The following is a 19,815-nucleotide window of genomic DNA, read 5'->3' on the forward strand; positions in this document are numbered from 1 at the left end:
CCGTTACACAAGTACAACTGAAACACGTGGATCGTGGATACTGGCACATGGTCAGGCATTGCTCAGCAGGTGTCTGATAGTTAGCAGAGAAATTAAACTATGATGTGTTTAGATATCTAATGAGTGATATCTAAATGACACACAAAATCATCCCTTGGTTTCTGTTTAGATACCTTGTGAGTGAATTAGCCTCTTTGATGTTGCGGGAACTGTAGTCTTCTTCTATATATGGCATGGAGCTCTTATCCCATTCAATGTTATGGTGAGTGTGGGAGAAATGGAATGCCAAGCCTGAACTGTCCTCTCTGTTGTTATCGTTCCTTGTATTTTCTCTGTTATGGCATTGTGCAGGAGTGAAGCATAGTATTTTGCATTCATGGTGGTATTCTTTTCCTTGAAGTCAATCGAGAGAATTCCCCAGCAATCTCAAAATATTGTTGCCGTGACCTTTTTTTGGTGGATTCAGTGACCTTGGCTTTTCTTGGCCGTGCTTGCCTGTTTTGCACCACTCCATGGATTCCCTTTTGGAAAGAGGATCATAATGAAGGACCATGGTTTCATCCCCGGTGACAATGGATTTCAGCACTTCTCTCTGATTCCTTTGGCAAAACTCTAAAAACTTGTGGGAACAGGTCACACGATGCTTCTTCTGAATTGAAGAGAGAAGTCGGAGCATCCACATTGCACTGATCTTTGTCATGTGATGCTTCTTGTGAATGATGCAAAAGACAGTTATTATAGAAAGCCTCAACCTTGCTGAGATTTCTTTGAGCTTCTGCCATCTGTCATTGAGCAGTTCCGCCTCAACAAGAGACATTTCTTTAGTAATCACTTCCACAGGCTGACCATCATGAGGATCATTTTCAGTGCTCTCCCTCCCTCCCTCCCTCCCTAGACGAAACTGTTTAGCCCATTTCTTCATGGTGGAATATGAGGGAGAAGCTTCCCCATAAACACATCCAATTGCTGTTTGATAGCACTTGGAGAAAGCCCTTCTTTGATGAAAAACTTTATTTTTAACATTACAGCCACTTAGTGTGTCACGTGTTAGTCAAATGTGTGCCTGCAACTGAATGATGCAGGTAGAGAGTTGAAACTGGTACACTAAGCTCCCCATAGATGGTGCTGTCTGTCACACATGGCATTTTAATATCGACACAAATTTATTAAAATTGGCCCAGCAATATTATTGGATGACCGTGATGAACTTATGTTGCAGTTGCCATTTCATGTTTTGCTGTTGACTAACTGCTGTAGGACCAGATGATATCCATTGTAAGATTGCCAGACATCTATCACCGTCTTCCATGGATCACCCTGATCTAAATGATATAATCACGTAACCACAAGAAAGATATTTATTTAACCAAATATTTCGGTCTGGAAATAGCAGACCATCTTCAGTGGTATTACAAGAACAGTTTAAAAAATACAAGCTAGAATACCAATAATAGATCGTTAAAATTAGAACACGGCACGTGATGTTATATCACTAAGTACGAAACGGAATATTTTGAAGTAGAACCATGATTGAATTTGCTATTTAAAAAAAAATCAATTATTTAATTAATGAGTAATCTTGATTAGACTTTCCCAGATTTTTGATATAGATATACAGTCATTACGATTCAGGTTGGGGCGATGGAGCAAGGCCTCCCCGCTTTCCTTGAACAAACGTTCGAACCTATAACGGGATCTATGTAAGAGGCGAGTCCTGGACCAAAAGATGCTGTGGTCAGTTTCAATCCCGTGTTGAGCCAATCCAGACTTTTCAGATTTGTTGTGAAGAATGGAGGATTGATGTTCTTGGATTCTTTTTTTCAAGAGAACGTCCAGTCTGTCCAAAATAAGAGAGATCACAGTTGCACGGAATTTGATAAACTCCAGGAAGAGATAAAGTTGAGCATTTGTCTTTAGGAGAAGGAAAATGAGAAGACAATTTGTTAATAGGTGAATACGTAGTTGTTAAATCATATTTCTTTAAAATTCTTGTGATGGGTTCTGAAATACTGGAGATATAAGGAATAGGCACTCGATGTATTGAAACTTTGTTGTTTTGTGGAGGATTATAAGAATTGAGAAGACGTTGAGTACTTTTTCCAGGAAAGCCATTGAGTTTCATGTGTTGTTGGATAGTAGAAAGTTCTTTCTGTAGATAATCAAAAGTAGAACAATTCGTTTTGGCTCTTCTGATGAGGCATTTTATAATTCCTGTTTTTTGACATGGATGATGGGCTGATTCTTTAAGAATATAAAATGACCTGTGAATGTTGGTTTCCTGTATACTGTAGTTGTAAGAATATTTGAAGGTGACTGGATGAGGAGAACGTCTAAAAAAGATAACTGGTTGTTTTCTTCTAATTCCATGGTAAACTTTATGCGATGATGCAAGGAATTAATACTGTTTAAAAAAGAAGGTAAAGCATTTTTGCTGTGAGGCCAAATAGTAAAGATGTCATCTATATATCTTACCCAAAAAGATGGTTGAAGGAAAATAGATGCGAAGAGGACTTTTTCTAAATGTTCTAAATAAAAGTTGGCTAAAGCCAGAGAAAGAGGACTTCCCATTTTCATAGAAAAAGTCCTAGAAATTTCATAGAAAAAGTGATAAAGTTATCCATGCATTCTGCATTGATAACTTTACCACTTTTTTTTTTTTTTTTTTTTTTTCATTCATGCAGTATGAGGATGAACATTTCCAGCAAGCATTAGCTACGCTTCTACTTGGGTGCTTGCAAATAGCCTTCAGTTTTCATCGAAAGAAGCTTTGTGTTCTCTGAAGTATTTTTGCTGAAATGCAGTCTTGAACCAGAACTGAGATTATTAGGACAAATGATAATCCCAGCTGTGACAGAGGCAAAGTTCTTGGAACTCATTTTTGATAAAAAGTTAATCTTCTTACCTCATTCATGCCAACTAGAAGATAAGTGCCAAAGAGCAATGAACAGCTTTTGTGATATGTGATACACCTCTTCTGCTGCATACTGGTGTTCATTGCTATGTTTCTATCATTTTTTACTAAATAATTTAAGGAAATTACAACGTAAACTAGGATATACATTAAAATAATTTTAATATATTTCAATATATTAAAATTTTTTCTTGAAAATGCCATTTTCAAGAAACTTAAGAACAAGACACGTGCACGCCGGCACAACAATCAGTAAGTGAGGAAGAAGCAGGAAGCTATTATTTCTCCTAAAGTCCTGATGGTGCACCCTAGTGGGCAATGTTGGTATTCTTGGGCAATTTCCCAAATTTGAGGCAGTCTCATGCAGCCAAATTTGTTGAGGTTTGGGTTGTTTCTTAGGGCTGAAGCTGATTCCAAAAAAAACTATAAAAAGACAAGAGTTAACAATTTTTTCCAAGATTTTGTACAGAGTAGTAACCACAGAGCTACTGGATCATTTGTTGGAATTTTAGGATGATCCTTTCAACCTTTGAGAATGAAATAATAATTGTCTTTTAATTACATAATATCATAACACAATGAGGTATTATCTGATTAATTGATAATATATTTGTGTGTTGCATAATATGCATATGATAGATCTAGTATAGCAATATTAAAATGATTTTTCTTTTTCAGAAACAGCAGTTATATTTAATTTGATTGTTAAAAATATTCATTTGATGATGGCACAATTTTTTCATTAGGTGTTAAGCTTATTTCAGAAGAAAAATCTGTTTTAACAACACCAGCTATTGCTAGAACCTCTTCAGCTGGTTGGCATTCAAAGCGAATGTCATCTTGTCGGCAAGCAGATTCCCCACCTCATGAATCCAGCAATATATCAAGATATTGGAAAACTGGAAGTAATGGACTGTACATAGATGAGGTCGGTTTTTTTTTAATAAAGCTTCTTCGGTGCTTAATAACAATAACTGTTATATCATGCTGTTTATTGTATTGGATTTATTAGATTTTTATTCTTGTTTGTTAATTTTTATTCTTGTTTTTATTTTTTTTCTTGTTTATTTTATTTTATTCAAGAAATATTAAACAAGTTTAAAATAATTATGATGTAAATAAAGAATTTAACAAAAATAAGCAATTAAAACCTGACAAGTTTCATAATTGCTTACTTTTATTAAACTCTTTATTTATATGATATGGCTCAATACCAAAAACTTCTTACAGAACTTGCTAAACCATAGAAACTTATGTTTACATCAAGTTTAAAATAAGTTCTTTATTTATTATGGATTTATTATATTTTTATTCTTGTTTATTAAGTTAATTAATTAAATTCAGTTTAAAATAAGTTCTTTATTTATTATTGGATTTATTTTTTTCTTTATTTAGTTCTTTATTTATTATGGATTTATTATATTTTTATTCTTGTTTATTGATTATTGTGGATTTAAATAAATGAAAGCATTTAAAAAATATTAAACAAGTTTAAAATAATTATGATTTAAATAAAGAATTTAATAAAAATAAGCAATTAAAACCCAACAAGTTTTGTAATAATTGCTTACTTTTATTAAACTCTTTATTTACATCATATTATGGTCTCAATACTGAAAACTTCTCACAGAATCTGCTAAACCACAGAAACTTATGTTTGCATCAAGTTTAAAATAAGTTCTTTAGCACTTTCCAGCTGGTATGAATATCATCTATTTCTGTGTAGAGGATTTTTTGAGTTAATGGTGTGTGTGAGAGAGAGAGAGAGTTTGCGCGGTTAGCCTAGTGGCTTTGCGCTTTGCAACCATATGCCTGGGGAAGGAGTGTCCCAGGTTCGATTCCCGTTGAAGACGTGAGGAACTTGAGGATCTTCCTCAGGCATAGCCAAGTTAGCCGGTCTTGGGCGCGGGCAGTAGGGTTTTTTTACACCAGTTTATCTGCCGTTTTTCATCCTGCAAGCAGGCAAACCGACCCTGTGAACATATGCCTCTACAGCCAAAAATATACCCCCCTCCCCAGCAGCAGACTAGGCGACAGGTCGGTTGGGAGTGGTACTAACAAGTAGTCGCATCTAAGTAACACGCGGACCCTGCATAGGAAGCGGGAATAACGCGTAGTGAAAGAAGTGTGTGTGTGTGTGAGAGAGAGAGAGAGCAAGAAAGGACGATCTATGCAATTTGGTTTTTTTAAGCAATGTTCAGTTTCCTTTAAATAATTTTATTTTTATTTATTTTTTTTTATTTATTTAATTCTTCTTCTTCACTTCACTGGGCATCTACAGATGCCATATGGTCACTCTGATACTCAGTAATGTGCCACACCAGGCCTCGCCATGTAGTCCTGTTGTTGGCTTTTCTGGTGGCCTCAACTCTCTGAAGATAAGTCACTCCACACATGCCATCCATCTATCTCATTGATGGTCTACCTCTGCCTCTTTTTCCAAGAACTTTACCTTCTATTACTGTTCTGAGAAGTCCCCCTTTTCATCCTTTATGTGTTCAAAATATTTTAACTTTCTTCTGTCAATATCCTTAAGAAGCCTTAAAGTTCTGCTGATCTTTTCTAATACCCATTCATTTGTACACCTTTCAGTATATGATATCCTCAACAGCCTTCTGTAACACCACATCTCAAAAGCAGATATCCATTTCTTATCTGACTTCTTTAGGTTCCAAGTCTCACATCCATAAGTTGCTGTTGGAAAAACAACTGCATCCAAAATACTCAACTTTGTTTCCATGGAGATAGATCCATCCTTCCAGATTTTAGATAGGTCTCTGACTGTTGTTTTAGCCATTCCTAACCTTTTTCTGACGTCTTCTGAACAGCAATTCTTCACATTAATAATGGATCCCAGGTACTCAAACTTGCTGACTTACTTAATTCTTTCTCTATTAAGGTACGCTTGTTTCTCAAGAGCTTCTCTGTTTGTATTTCCTTTCAGAATCATAATCTTTGTCTTGCTAGGATTGAGTTGAAGTCCTCTGTTATTACTGATCTTGTTAATTTTGTCAAGAATTAGTCCTGGTTCTTCCATGTCATTACAAAGGAGTACTGTATCATCAGCATACCTCAGATTACTGATCAATCTACCTCCTATCCTAATTCCTGTTCTGAGCTCATCCAATGATTCACACATGATGTCCTCCGCATATATACTAAACAAGTGAGGAGAAAGTAAACATCCTTGCCTAACTCCTTTTCCAACTTGAAGCCAGTCAGTCAATCCAACACCTGTTCTTACCATGGCTTGTTGCTCCTTATACAAGTTGGCTATCAACCTGATAGTGTGTTGAGGAAAACCCATTCTTTTCATTACTTCTCATAGTTTCACATGCTGAACACAGTCAAAAACTTTAGAGTAGTCTAAGAAACACATTACCAGAGTAGTCTGAATTCTTTATATTTTTCTATGATCTGTCTAAGGCAAAGGATCTGATCTCTGGTGCCTTTACCTTTCCTAAAGCCAGCTTGTTCCTCGGGCATCTCTGCCTCAACTTTGGCCCCAGTCCTATTTAGCATGATCTTCAATAAAATTTTGCTTGCATGAGATATCAAACTAATAGTTCTATAATTCTTGCATGCCTTTATATCACCTTTCTTATGTAATGGTATGAAATCTGACTTCTTCCAGTCTCTAGGCCATGATCCTGTCTCCCATATCCTTGTAATCAATCTATGAAACACTCTTAACCCTCCATCCCCTGTGGCCTTAATTAACTCTGCTGGGATTTCATCTGCATCTGGGGTTTTATTGCTGTTGAGCTGTTTAACTGCTTTTTCAACTTCATGTCTAAGTGAAGGAGGTTCCAAATCAAAATTTTCCTGGTGGGAGGGCTCCAAATTTTCTTTATCCACTCTGCTGTACAGTTCCTCACAGTATTCTTTCCATCTGTTTTTGATTTCCAACTCTTCTGTTAGTAATGATCCATTCCTGTCTTTGATGACATTCAATTTAGGCTTAAACTTGTGCTTTAAGTCACGAACTAAATGAAACATCCTTTTATAATTGTGCCTTCTCATCTGAAACTCTATTTCTTCACATTTGTTAGTAAAACTTTTCCTTGTCCTGCTTGATGGCTCTTCTGACTTCTCTGTGTAATCTCTTGTATTCTTCAGTCCCTGTATCTCTTTCTTTTTCCAAGCACCTTCTTTTGATTAGTTCCCATGTTGAATCTGATATCCATGGGTCTCTTGGTCTTCTTATTGGGCTGAGGTACTTCTTCGCTGTATCCTGTATTATCACCTTGACTCCTTCCCAAAGCAATTCTGGTGAGTTCTCCTGATTGGTCTCCAAAAAATAATCTAACCGAGTTGATGTTTCTTCTGTGAATCCACTAGGAATTACTCTAATGCAATGTAGTGGGATGTGCCTGACCTGGAAGTTTTCGGAGTCTTAGTCTTACTTTGGATCTTACTAACTGATGGTCTGTACCACAATCTGCTCCAGGACAAGTATGCACATCAGAGATGCTTGTCTTCCACCGCTGGAGACCCAGGATGATATCAATCTGGTGCCTTGACTTATCAATGTTAGATGTCCAAGTATAGGTCTGTCGTGGATGTTTCTGGAAGCAGGTATTGGTAATAACTAATCTGTTAGCACGGACAAATTCAGACAGTCTTTCGCCACGGGTTACGTACACCCAGACCAAACATGCCACACTCCGGCCTGACTCTCATACTCTTTCCCACTTTTAATAAATTTATTAAAGAAATTTATTTATTTAATAAATTTATTATTAAAAATAAATAAATATAAATATATAATTATATTTTTATATGTATGCAATTTTGTATACTAATGCAAGAAGCATTCAAAATAAGAGGGAAGAATTTGGGGCATTAGTCAGTGCAATCTCACCAAAAGTTGTAGGCATTAGTGAAACTTGGCTGTCAGCAGAAGATGTGGTTACTGGAATTGAATGTGATGGGTACAGTATTTGCAGGGAGGATAGAGAAGATAGAACTGGGGGAGGAGTACTGTTGATGACAGCTGATGAGTTGCAGCCAAAGAAAGTAGTATATCAAGAAGATAGACGTGTGAATGAGAGTTCATTTGAGGTGGTCTGGTGTGAAATAGTGACCAACACAACCAAATATATAGTTAGTTGCTGCTATAAGCTAGGGGGTACAGGAGGTGATATTGAATTCATTATCATCAAATTAGTGCAGTGAGTGCAGGATTAGTGATTATTATGGGGGATTTTAATTATGGTGATATCAGTTGGAAGGAGGAAATATCCCGTGGCAAAAAGGAAATAGAATTCATACACCTTCTAAGAGATAATTACTTGAAACAGCATATAACTGAAGGAACTGACTCATGGTGTGAGAGTGTTGGATCTGGTCATAGGTTCAGAGGACATATGCATAAGTAAGGTGTTATCGTTACCTCCAATTGGTGAGAGCAGTCATGTAGTATTGATTTGGGAGGTTGTAAAATTTGTGGATTTCTCTCTTAAGAAGGGGTATATAACAGAACTACAGGTTAGGTAATTATAGCAAGCTTCGGAGTGAGCATGGTCCCATGGCAGAACATATTGCAGGGGAAAGATGTTAGCAGCGCATGGGATAAAATCAGCGGGTATCTGAGGAAGGCAATATCAGATTGTGTCCCCATGGTCAGGAAGACAAACAAGGTAGGTGTTAGATGGATGAGTAGTAGTAGTATTAGGCTTGATCTGCAAAAAAAGAAAATGTTATGGAGAATTTACAAGGAGAAAGTCAATCAGTACATCCATGAGCAGTACAAGGCTCAAGCTAGGAAGGTTACCACATAGTGAGAAAAGCTAAATCAGATTATTAGAAGACCTTAGCCAAGGAGATTAAGAGTAATCCCAAATAGTTCTGCTATGTGGCAAGTAAAAGGAAGAATGACTTTGGAAGGATAACCTTAGTGGGTGCTGATGGTAGTGAGGTGACCAATTCAGATGTAGTAGTCGAGTTACTGAGTAGAGTTACTGATTAATGCTTTTCAAAATTCTATTACCTAAGTGAGGATATTTCTGTTATGTAGAGGATATCTCTGTACCTGTAGCAATAACCAGTGTGAGAATTGAAGTTAATAAATCAGAGGTACTTAGTATATTGCAGAATTTAAATGCAAACATTGCTGTAGGTTTAAATGGAATATCAGCTCAGGTGTTGCATGAATGTGCAAAGGGATTGTCAACGCCTCTTACTTGGTTATTTAACTTAAGTTTGAACTCTGGTGTGGTCCCTAGGGAATGGAAGGCAAAGTGGTTCCTTTGCATAAAGGTGGCTCTAAGACTGCGGTAGTTAATTACGGACCAATCACCATACTGGGAGTGGTGGTAAAAGTATTGGAAAAGTTGGTTATGGACAGAATTCAAGAATTGGTGGATCAGAATATGATACTCTATAGGGGCCAACATGGTTTTATTAAAGGTCAATCCTGCCTTAGTAATTTATTAACTTTTTATAATAGAATGACATCTGAGTTGGACAATGGAAATGGCTACACAGTGATACTACTGGATTTTGCTAAGGCTTTTGACAGGATACCCCATGGAATACTGTTGTGCAAATTAGAGCAGATGGGGATGGATACTAAACTGGTGATATGGATAAGAAAATGGTTCATGGAAAGATACCAGAAAGTAGTGTATGGGGGAGCAGAGTCCAGGATGAGGCGGGTGACCAGTGGTGTGCCTCAGAGCTCTGTGCTTGGGCCGTTATTGTTTAATTTGTTCATAAATGATATAGGAAATGGCTTGAAGGGAGATATTCAGTCGTTTGCTGATGATACAAACTTGGATACCGCAATAAAAAATAAAGCTGATGTTGAGAGTTTGCAGGATGATTTAAATAAGCTGGCAAAAGGTAATGGATGTCAATTCAATGTGGAAAAGTGTGAAGTTATGCATTTTGGGATTAAAAGATTACCATCTGTGTACCACATTGATGGAACAGTACATCAAGAGATTGATGAGGCTAGGGACTTGGGGGGGGGGGTTGATAGGGAGATGAAGTTCAGAGGGCACATTGCTAAGGTGTCCAAGATTTCACATGGGTTTACTTGGTTATTGAAGAACACACTAACATCCAGAGATAAAGAGGTTATTATTCCCCCCTTTATAAGGCATTGATACTTCCACATTTGGATTACTGTGCTCAAGTCTGGTCAAGTATCATATTTTTTAAAAGTGTTATGTGTATACTAACATTCATTTTATGATAAAACACACAAAACATCCATGTCTGTAGTACAAGAAAGAGTGCCAGATACCTCTGTCACCAGACTTCACAGTTGGGCAATGCACTTGGGTATGGGGAGTTCCCTTAGGCATCTACACCTACACTCACTCACTCACTAGTCACTACATTTTCACTAGTCATAATTTCCTTTGCATCAGTATAGCTTGTGTTGCAGTTGAAATTTAGCTTACATGTAACTATCCTTCAATAGAAAGCAGCGCTGGACTGGCATACTACTAACCTGACTCCCCCATAGAATCTTTTTTAGAAATGATCAACCAAGGTTGATCATTTCTACACTGAATCTAAGATTTCCACATCACTATTTCAGGGACACTTTGGTCTTCTAGTGTTAGTTTTTTTGAACTTCCTCTATGTTACTTGGATGATACCCTTGCATTTCTGTTGATGCAGTCTTATATCTGTGTCATGAATTTTGGTTTTTGCTACTTTTACATATTGCTTTACTTTTGTATATTTTCCTAGCACATGCTGACTTCTTTAGAACTTTCAATATCCTTCTTTGGCAGGATTGGCTCTTTAATTTCCTGAATCCATCATGCATTTCTGTTTTTTCTATCTTTCCAAATTACTTCACCATATGTTTTCCTTAGCTGAATCAGTCAAATGTTTTGATCAGAGTTTTGGTCCTCATCAGTGTTTGGTTCTCGTTTTGAAATGCTTTTATTTTTTCTCCAATAACATGTGTGTATTTCAGCCTTTTTAAAACTTTTGTACATACCTTTTCAGTTAGAAATTCATTTTTATTCTGTTCAAAATTAAACGGTGCTCACTTCCTTTTTCAAATCACCTGTATACTTTAATGATCTGAACCACTATGAAGTTGTCACTATGATCAAAGCAAATGAGACTTTTCTTATTTTTTGTGTCTTCTCTCCATGTGAATATGTGTGCATCTTAGGTTGTTTTGTAAACATGGTATTATAGTACGCCCACAGATACGAGACCCTTCGACACTTCTGCGCATGTCAAAAGAAAGAGAATCCATTCCAATAATAGGGGTAATCAATCCGTATTGTGGGATGAGTGTTTATTATTACACGTCGGAAAATTAACTTCTCTTTTATGATCATTGTAGCTTTTAAAGTGGTAACTATTTTGCTTTTATAACAGTCGGAAAATTGTACGTATAAAGTATGTGATTTCGCGTGTTGGTGACCAATTCGTACATTGCCTTATTTCTTTCTCCCCTTTAACATGAATTGATTCTTCTTGGCACCAAGCCAATGACAGCTCTCGTATCTGTGGTCGGATTATAGTAATAATTAGTCCATGTTCTGAACAGAAATCCAGCAGTTATTTATACCGTTGTATTTATTCTTTTTTTAAAATTTTCCCAGAACATTTCTATATGTTTGGTATTCTTCTACTTTGTTGTTTATATAGCCATTCTTTGGTGCCATCTGCCTTCTCTAATGCTTTGAAAAATTCCTGTACTTATTCGTTATATTCCTTCAAATAAGTCTTGTCATCCAATTCCCAACTTTGATGTTTTGCCCATATGACTCTACTTGAAATTGTTTGCCACTCAAGAAATTTATCTTCATGTTTGGTGTTGAATACCATGGCTACTCCTATCTCTCTGATCATTATTGTCTGAATATATAACATATACTAGTTATTACCAACACCATGATCCATCATAAAGATGTGCATAAATTCACATGAAGAAAAACACAAACACAATTGAACTTGACTTTGTTGATGATAGTGATATCTTCATAGTTGTTATTGTAGAAGAATGTACAGTATTTTGAATGGGAAGTGATTACCCTTTAGTTTTGAGCAGGGTAGAAATGGCTATCACATGGAAAAGATCCACATAGCCTTTAAAGGAATGCGGAGAACCGACCAGGGCTTCTGACCTAATGTCCAATCCTCACCTTCTCGTGGTGCACCCTGTTGGGTATCTACTTGGATACTGAACGAATGAGGATGGTCTAGCAATTTGGAATTTAGCTGACTAAATTGTATTCTTATTGGTTAAATCAAAATAAAAAATGATGGTACAACATGACAAAATTTCATGCCGGCTGGGGCGTCGCACGGTTAAACAAGGCCCCCGTTGTTTTTGCCAGGGCGAACAGCGAAAAGTCAGCTACTGGAACAAATTTGAAAACAAACCCCAACTCAACATCACCAGAGTTAAAGATTGGTACTATCAACATAAGAAGCCTGAATGGCAAAGAAATGGAGCTAGCTGAGGAATTAGATAAGTACCAGATCGACATAATCAGGGTGACTGAAACAAAAAAGACCAAAACTGGTGAGATCTTTCTGAGCAATAAATACAAAATGTTATATTCAGGCAATGACAATCAAGGAAAAGAAGGAGTAGCCATAGTATTCAACACAAAATACGAGGCTAATCTTCTTGAATGGCAGTCAGTCTCAAGTAGAGTAATGTGGGCAAATATGAGAATGGAGAACTGGACAATGAGACTTATTGGTGCCTATGGTCCCACAGAAGGTTCTACTAAGGTAGAAATGGAGGAATTTTTTGAAGCTTTAGAGAAAGTGACTGACACAATGAAAAAGGAAAAGTTGGTCCTTGTTGGGGATCTAAATAGCAGAGTAGGAAATGATTGTGAGGCATACAAAAATATTTTGGGAAAATTTGGAGAAAAGAGGAAAGCTAATAATAATGGCAAATATCTGTTCGATTTCTGCTCAGGACATGGACTGGTTATTACTAACACCATGTTCCATAAAAATGTGCACAAATTCACATGGAGAGAAGAGGCTAGGAATAAGAAAAGTCTCATTGACTATGTTATTGTTGATGGTGATGTTTTCTCCCTGGTGCAGGACACCAGAGTGTACAGAGGATTTGAAATTGGAAGTGATCACTATTTAGTCTTGAGCAGGATAAAACTGAATTTAATATTGAAAAGAATAACATGTAAGAAAGTTTTAAAGCGAATAAAAGTTGAGCAGCTCTCAGATATGAACTGTAGACTAAAATACACAAAGATTATTGAAAAAAAATGAAAGAGTTTGAGAACAGGAATCAAACCTTGGAGATTCAGTGGCAAACTCTGAAGAAAACATTGATTGATTCTACCAGAGAGGCATGTGGTGAGGTTGCCTGCAACGATAAAAAAATCAGAACTCCCTGGTGGACACAGGAAGTTAAAGAGGCAGTGAAGGAAAATAAGAAAGCATATCAAAAGTTCCTGTCAAATAAGTCAGCTTTTGCTCTTAGAAAATATAGAGACAAATGCAAGAATGCTAAACACTGTGTAAAACTAGCTAAATAAAAGTCATGGGAGGACTTTGGCAAGAATATAGAAAATAAATATTAAGAAGGTGGCAAAATATTCTGGAGGATGTTGAAGAAGCTTAGGAATGGAGGAAAGAGTGCTGTAAAAGGAGTTAGGGATGATAAAGGTGACATGAAAACTGGAGAAAAAGATATCCTTGAATTAATTACTTTGAAAAACTGCTAAATGAAACAAGCAGTGATGACAGTACAGTGGTAAAAACACTGACCAGGCATGCAGTCAGGAATACATATCCATACTTGAAGTAGAAAAAGCCATCAAAGGCTTGAAATGTGGAAAGGCAGCAGGAGTAGATGATATTCAACCAGAAATGCTGAAGTATGGTGGTATAAGAGTGTCTTACAGTGGCTGCACTGCATAGTTCAGAAAGCCTGGACAGAGGGTCGAATTCCCGATGATTGGAGTAGAGCTCTCATAGTACCCATACATAAAAAGGGAAATAAAACTGAATGTGAGAATTACAGAGGTATTTCCCTACTGAGTGTTCCTGGCAAAATCTATGCAAGTATACTTGAGAAACGGTTGAGAAGAATTGTGGAAGAAAAGCTTGGTGAAGAACAAGCTGGATTCAGGCCAAACAGAGGCTGTCAGGATCAGATCTTCACTTTACGACAAATAGTCGAGAAAGCATGGGAATATAACAAAGATCTGTATTTAAGTTTTGTTGATCTGGAAAAGGCATATGACAAGGTGCCAAGAAAGAAGCTATTCAATATGCTACAGTTATATGGTGTCAATGGAAAATTATATCAAGTAATACTGAGTCTTTATTTGAGTTGTAAGTCAGCAGTTAGAATTGAAGGAAGTACAGGAAGATGGTTTAATGTTAAATCTGGTGTGAGACAAGGATGTACATTATCCCCTCTGTTATTCATTATCTATATCGATCACATTATGAAGGAAAGTGGTATTAAACATGATATCAGAATTGGAGATGTTAATGTCAGCTCTTTGCTTTATGCAGACGATGTTATACTTCTAAATAAATCCGCTACAAGTTTGCAAGATTTCATGACTAAATTGAATAACTGTTGTAACAGATATGGTATGAGGGTCAGCAATAAAAAGACAAAGACAATGAAAATAGGCAGAATTGTTGAAAATATCAACTGCCTTGTGAATGGAGAATCTGTGGAACAAGTAAAACATTTCAGCTACTTGGGCACGATTTTTAGTGAAGCTGGTAAATTAAATATGGAAATTGACAACAGAATCAACAAAGCTGGTATGGTAGGAAGTCAATTGAATAAATTCATATGAAATAAAAGAGAAATTAGTCGGAACATAAATTAGCTGTATACAAGACAGTGTTGAAACCAGTTTTGACTTATGGATATGAGAGCTGGGTCAGAAGCAAAACACTTGACCAAAGACTAGAGACCGCAGATATGAGAGTCCTGAGAAAGATTATAGGCGTGAACAGATGGCATCAATGGCAATATCATATTAAAAATGAGGATATTAGGAAAGAACTTGACATTGTCAAAATCCAGGAATGCGTTAGCAGAGCTAATCTCAGGTGGTATGGTCACCTAAACAGAATGGGCGAGGAAAGATTAGCAAAACAAGTGTTCTCTGCCAGGTTGGCAGCAAAACGACCCAGAGGAAGACCAAGATATAGGTGGATTGATACGGTACAAAGTACCTTAGACGAAGAAATATAAGATCTGATATGACAAGTAACAGACTGATTTGGAGGAAAATTGTAAATAGGAAGTTAGTAATGATATAATTTTTTCATGTAATAGTATTACATCGTGTACACTCGTTGTGGGTACGTGGCAGGAATTTGATGATGATGATGATGATGAAATAAATCTTGGAGACCAGTGAAAATATGAAGAACATATTGATTTTGACAGGGATATATACAGTAAGTTTAGGAAGGAGAGAACTTCATGTTGAACTAAAGAAATTACAGGCAATTACAGAAAATATGAAGTCATGTCTGTCAGCATGTGCCTTTAGAGAATAGAGAAAAAAATGCATGAAACTAAAATTTTGTCTAAAGTTAATAATTAAGGGAAGATTGGGAAGAATATACAAGGTAAATATTGAAGGTGGAAAAATGTTCTGGAGGTTATAAAAAAAAGCTTAGAAATGTAGGAAATGGTACTTTAAAAGAAATCAGAGATGATAAAGGTGATTTGAAAACTGGATGTTTGGAGTTATTACTTTGAAAAAATACCATATTTACTCAACATAACTCACCCTCGCATATAAATCGCACCCCTGATTTTACTTTATGAAAAAAGAAATGAAAAAGTTTTGCATATTTCACATACTCTTTATGCACATGAAAAAAAGTTTAAAACTTTAAGAGATAGATAGTGAATATTGTTATGGCAGTTTCAGATATTTTGGAATTCGGTTGAAGAGAAACAGCTTTTTAACTCAACAGTTGCCTCTTGCCTTTGTTGTTGAGTTGCAAAATCGTTTGTTAATAACGCACCAATCATATACGAGACCAGAAGTAGCGATAGCAAATAGTAGATTCTTAGTAAGTCATACCCATTTTCAGTACTTTTAAAACATTATTATTATTATTATTTGACACCTCCACGGAGTCCAAAGACTCATCGAGGGAAAGTGTGCCAACAGCATCAAACGATTGGTTCCCTTCCAACTACTAGCCGCGCTCAAACTTACTTAACTGAGCCATTAGTAGCAGAGGCTCTATCAATCGACCAACCATTGCTGGCAACATGGTGATCTTATGATTCCAAAATGATAAAAGGACAAGCAATAATGAAACTTTTTCATTATTGCTTTTTTTATGTAATTTGTTTTAATTACATAAGCATTATTACGAAAGATTCAAATATATTGTGTGATGAAGGTGAGCTGCCGACCGCGTAATGTTGATAATTAAAATTTAAATGCATTCATTTTATAAATGTGAGCAGTCAGTTATAAATTATAACGAATAGAATTTAATTATAGACATCAATTTAATTTTTTCCTGAGAAGCTTTAGTTTCTGAAAATCCCCACATATATCTTGCACCACGGTTTTTTAACTTTAATTTTGAGGAAAAAAGTGCGAGTTATATTCAAGTAAATACAGTATCAAATAACTAGTGGCTGAACAGTGGTAGAAAATATCCAGGCAAATAGCTTTTAGTAAAGTATAATGTGAAATGCATTTGTAGTGAATGTAGAATTACTGTGGAATTTCTCTACAGAGTGTTCTAGGTATGATTTAGTGAGGAATAAGTTACTTTCAGGCTGGATGTATTGTTAGGATCAGCTTTTTACTTTAAATCTGTGAAATATAAAGTGACAGCAGCGTTGGACGTGGAATATGGATACACAGTAGTATACTTAGACTCTGCAAAGGCTTTTGATAGCTTACTGCAAAGTCTAATATCAACCACGTCTCCTCTAGTTGATAGTCAAACTAGAGCAGATAGGGTTGGATATTAGACTAGTGCATTGGAATGTAGATTGGATGTCTGATAGGTATTAACAAGTTGTGTATGGTGGAGCAGTATCCTGGAAGAGGAAAGTCACTAGTGTGACTTTCAGTTGGAAAACAAAGATGGGATGTAGAATTTATTCATGTGGGGATATATTGTTGGAGGTGGAGAAAATAACAGATCTTGGGGTGATGGTAGATAAGGATCTAAAATTCAGAGGACACACCACTTTGTTGTGAAGAAAACACAACAAATTCTGGCAATGATGTGGAGGATGCTGACTTCTAGAAGTAAGAAGATTCGGGTTCTATTGTTTAAGGCTCTGATTAGGCCACATATGGACTACTGTGCACAGATTTGGTCACCTGGTTTTCAAAAGGATGAAGAGATGTTGGAAAGGGTCCAGAGCTGACTGACTAAGGTAGTTTCTGATCTCTGGAATGTTGAATATGAGGAAAGGTTGAGAAGATGCAATTTACAGAGTCTGGCAGATTGGAGGGAGAGGGGTGATATGATAGAGACCTACAAGTTAGTCAGAGGTTGTTATAGGATTAACTTTGAAGAGTTTTCATAAAATAGTGGAAGATCTGGGGGGGGGGGGGAACAAGATGTCATCTCTGGAGACTGTAAAAGGAGGGTGTGAGCAGGGGAGTAAGAAGCAGATTTTTTTTTGCATGGAGAGTTGTGAATAATTAGAATGCACTGCCTGAGAGTGTGATGTCTGCAGAGAATTTGAATGTGTTTAATGCACGGTATGATGAGCTGTGTGTATGATAAAAGGGACTTCCTAGATGAGTGCAACTCCATGTGGTCTTAGGATAATAATAATATTATTATTATTAATAATAATATTAATAATAATTAATTAATAATATAATAATAATAATAACAAGGATCTGTATTTATATAGTTTTGGAAAATGCTTATAAGATGCTCAGGAAAACACTTTTCAGAATTCTATTATACACCCTTTGTCCAAAAAAAGAAGCCGAACTTTTGATAGAAAATAAAACACAGGCCAATTATAATTATTCAAATAATTTATTTCAATCAATATACTCTCCCTCAGCTTTGATACAGCATGCACGGTCAATTAATTTGTTAAATGAGTTTTTTATATCAGTTTTTGGGATACTATTGAGGGTTGTGGTTACTGCCGCTTGAACGTTTTTGATGGTGTCGTGTCGCTTTCCTTTCATTGGTAAATGAAGTCGGAGGGGGGAGAAAGAGAAAGAAGTCACAGGGTGCTAAATCAGGTGAATATGGCAAGTGATCCAACACAGAAACTTGATTTTTGCACTGTCTCACAATATTTGAACGATGAGATGGTGCATTATCGTGCAAAAGTGACCATTTGCTTGCATCATGCCGTACGCAACTAATTTTCACTATCAATCGCTTCAAAACTTCGAAATAAAACTCAACATTGACCATTTCGTGAGGCAGAATGAATTCTTTGTGGATAATGCCCTTGGAATCATAGAAACAAATCAGCATTGTCTTTACTTTTGACTTCTCCAAGCGATTTTTTTTCCGGATGCCCCTCTTCTGGTGGTCTCTACTCAGCACTCTGCTGCTTAGTTTCAGGCTCATACTGAAAACATCACGTTTCGTCACCAGTAACAATCGTTTCAACTAAGTTTGAGTTCTTACAAGAGGTTTTAATGAGGTCCTTGCAGTGTTCAATTCGATACATTTTTTGGTCGTCAGTCAACTGGGAAGAAATCGCGAATTCACTTTACAGAGGCCCAAATTCTCTATCAAAATGTTGTGCACTGTTGATTTTGAAATCCCCAATTCATCTTCAATCAATCTCACAGATGGTTTTGGGTTTTCTTTGATGAAATCATCCAGTTTTTGGATGGCTTGGCTTTTTGTCGTCCTCAAGTGTCTCACGACCACTTTGAAATCGCTTAAACCACTCGTAAACTTGAGTACGGGATAAGCATTCATCATGATATGCTTTTTGAAGCATTTGATGCATTTCGGTAAAACTTGAACCAAGTTTAACACAAAAGTCAATCATAGCTCTCTGTTTGAAACTTATTTTCCGACCATTCGTCAAAACACACTGTCACTCTTGGCACTATAACTCGGCTTCTAATGAAACAAATGTCATAAACAGTTGACACAACACTAATGAAGGTTGCAGCTTTCGACAACAAAAAGATACAACAGATAGTGCCACTAGTTTTTTCTATTTTCGAAAAGTTAGGTTTCTTTTTGGACAGAGGGTGTATGAACAGGGCTGTGTGAATACAGAGCAGTATTGGCAATAAGTTAGGCCAGTTTTGATGGATATACAGAAAAATGTTTTGAAGTAAAATCAGGTATAAGACAAAAGTGCACACTCTCTTGATTCTCTTCATCATCTGTTTAGGTCATGTTATGAAGGAAAGTAGCATTCAAGTTAATATTTCATTCAGATGTTAAATTCAGTTAATTAAACTAATGATACTATATTCTTAAATAGATATGGTCTTTTATTAGAAACAAAAAGACAAATTTTGAAAATAGTTAGTAATATGGACAACAGCAGCATTCCTCAGTGAAGAACTTGCAACACAAGTAAAACATTTCAGCTATTTAGGGCAATTTAATCTATATCCAAATTAAATTAGGAAATTTAATTTGGATATAGATAACAAAATAAGGAAAGCTGAGTATAATAAGTACTCCATCCATCCATCCATCAGTGGTTCTAATAGGCACGTAAGTGCACATGACCTTCCAACAACAGGTAAACCAGCCCCATGAACACAAGGTGGTTGGCCCTATGCTTTCCAGAGCGTTCTATGTCTAGATGCATGTGTTCATGGAGCCGGTTTTCCTTCTGGGGGGTGAAAAACTGAGTTTCCTGGTGAAAAAACCTCTTATCTATACGAAAGGTGAGTCAGACCGGGTAACTCACTCTTCATTGAAAGAAGACCAGATAAAGATTCTTCATGTCATGGATGGGA

The 19,815-nt window shown here is 36.4% G+C and overlaps 1 protein-coding gene across 1 annotated transcript in view; it reads left to right on the forward strand.

Moving 5' to 3' along the window:
• Positions 1-19,815, forward strand: part of LOC150110328 (TOG array regulator of axonemal microtubules protein 1-like) — a 323,432-nt gene that overhangs the window by 57,191 nt on the left and 246,426 nt on the right. Inside the window, exon 3 of the mRNA XM_090392920.1 lies at positions 3,658-3,839. Coding sequence (XP_090249046.1) covers positions 3,658-3,839 — 182 coding nt within the window. The remainder of the gene's footprint in view (positions 1-3,657; positions 3,840-19,815) is intronic.

The sequence above is a fragment of the Typopeltis vanoorti genome, chromosome 1 (assembly GCF_054136105.1).
Source record: "Typopeltis vanoorti isolate ZY-2024b chromosome 1, IOZ_Tvanoo_1.0, whole genome shotgun sequence".
Lineage (NCBI taxonomy): Eukaryota > Metazoa > Arthropoda > Arachnida > Uropygi > Thelyphonidae > Typopeltis > Typopeltis vanoorti.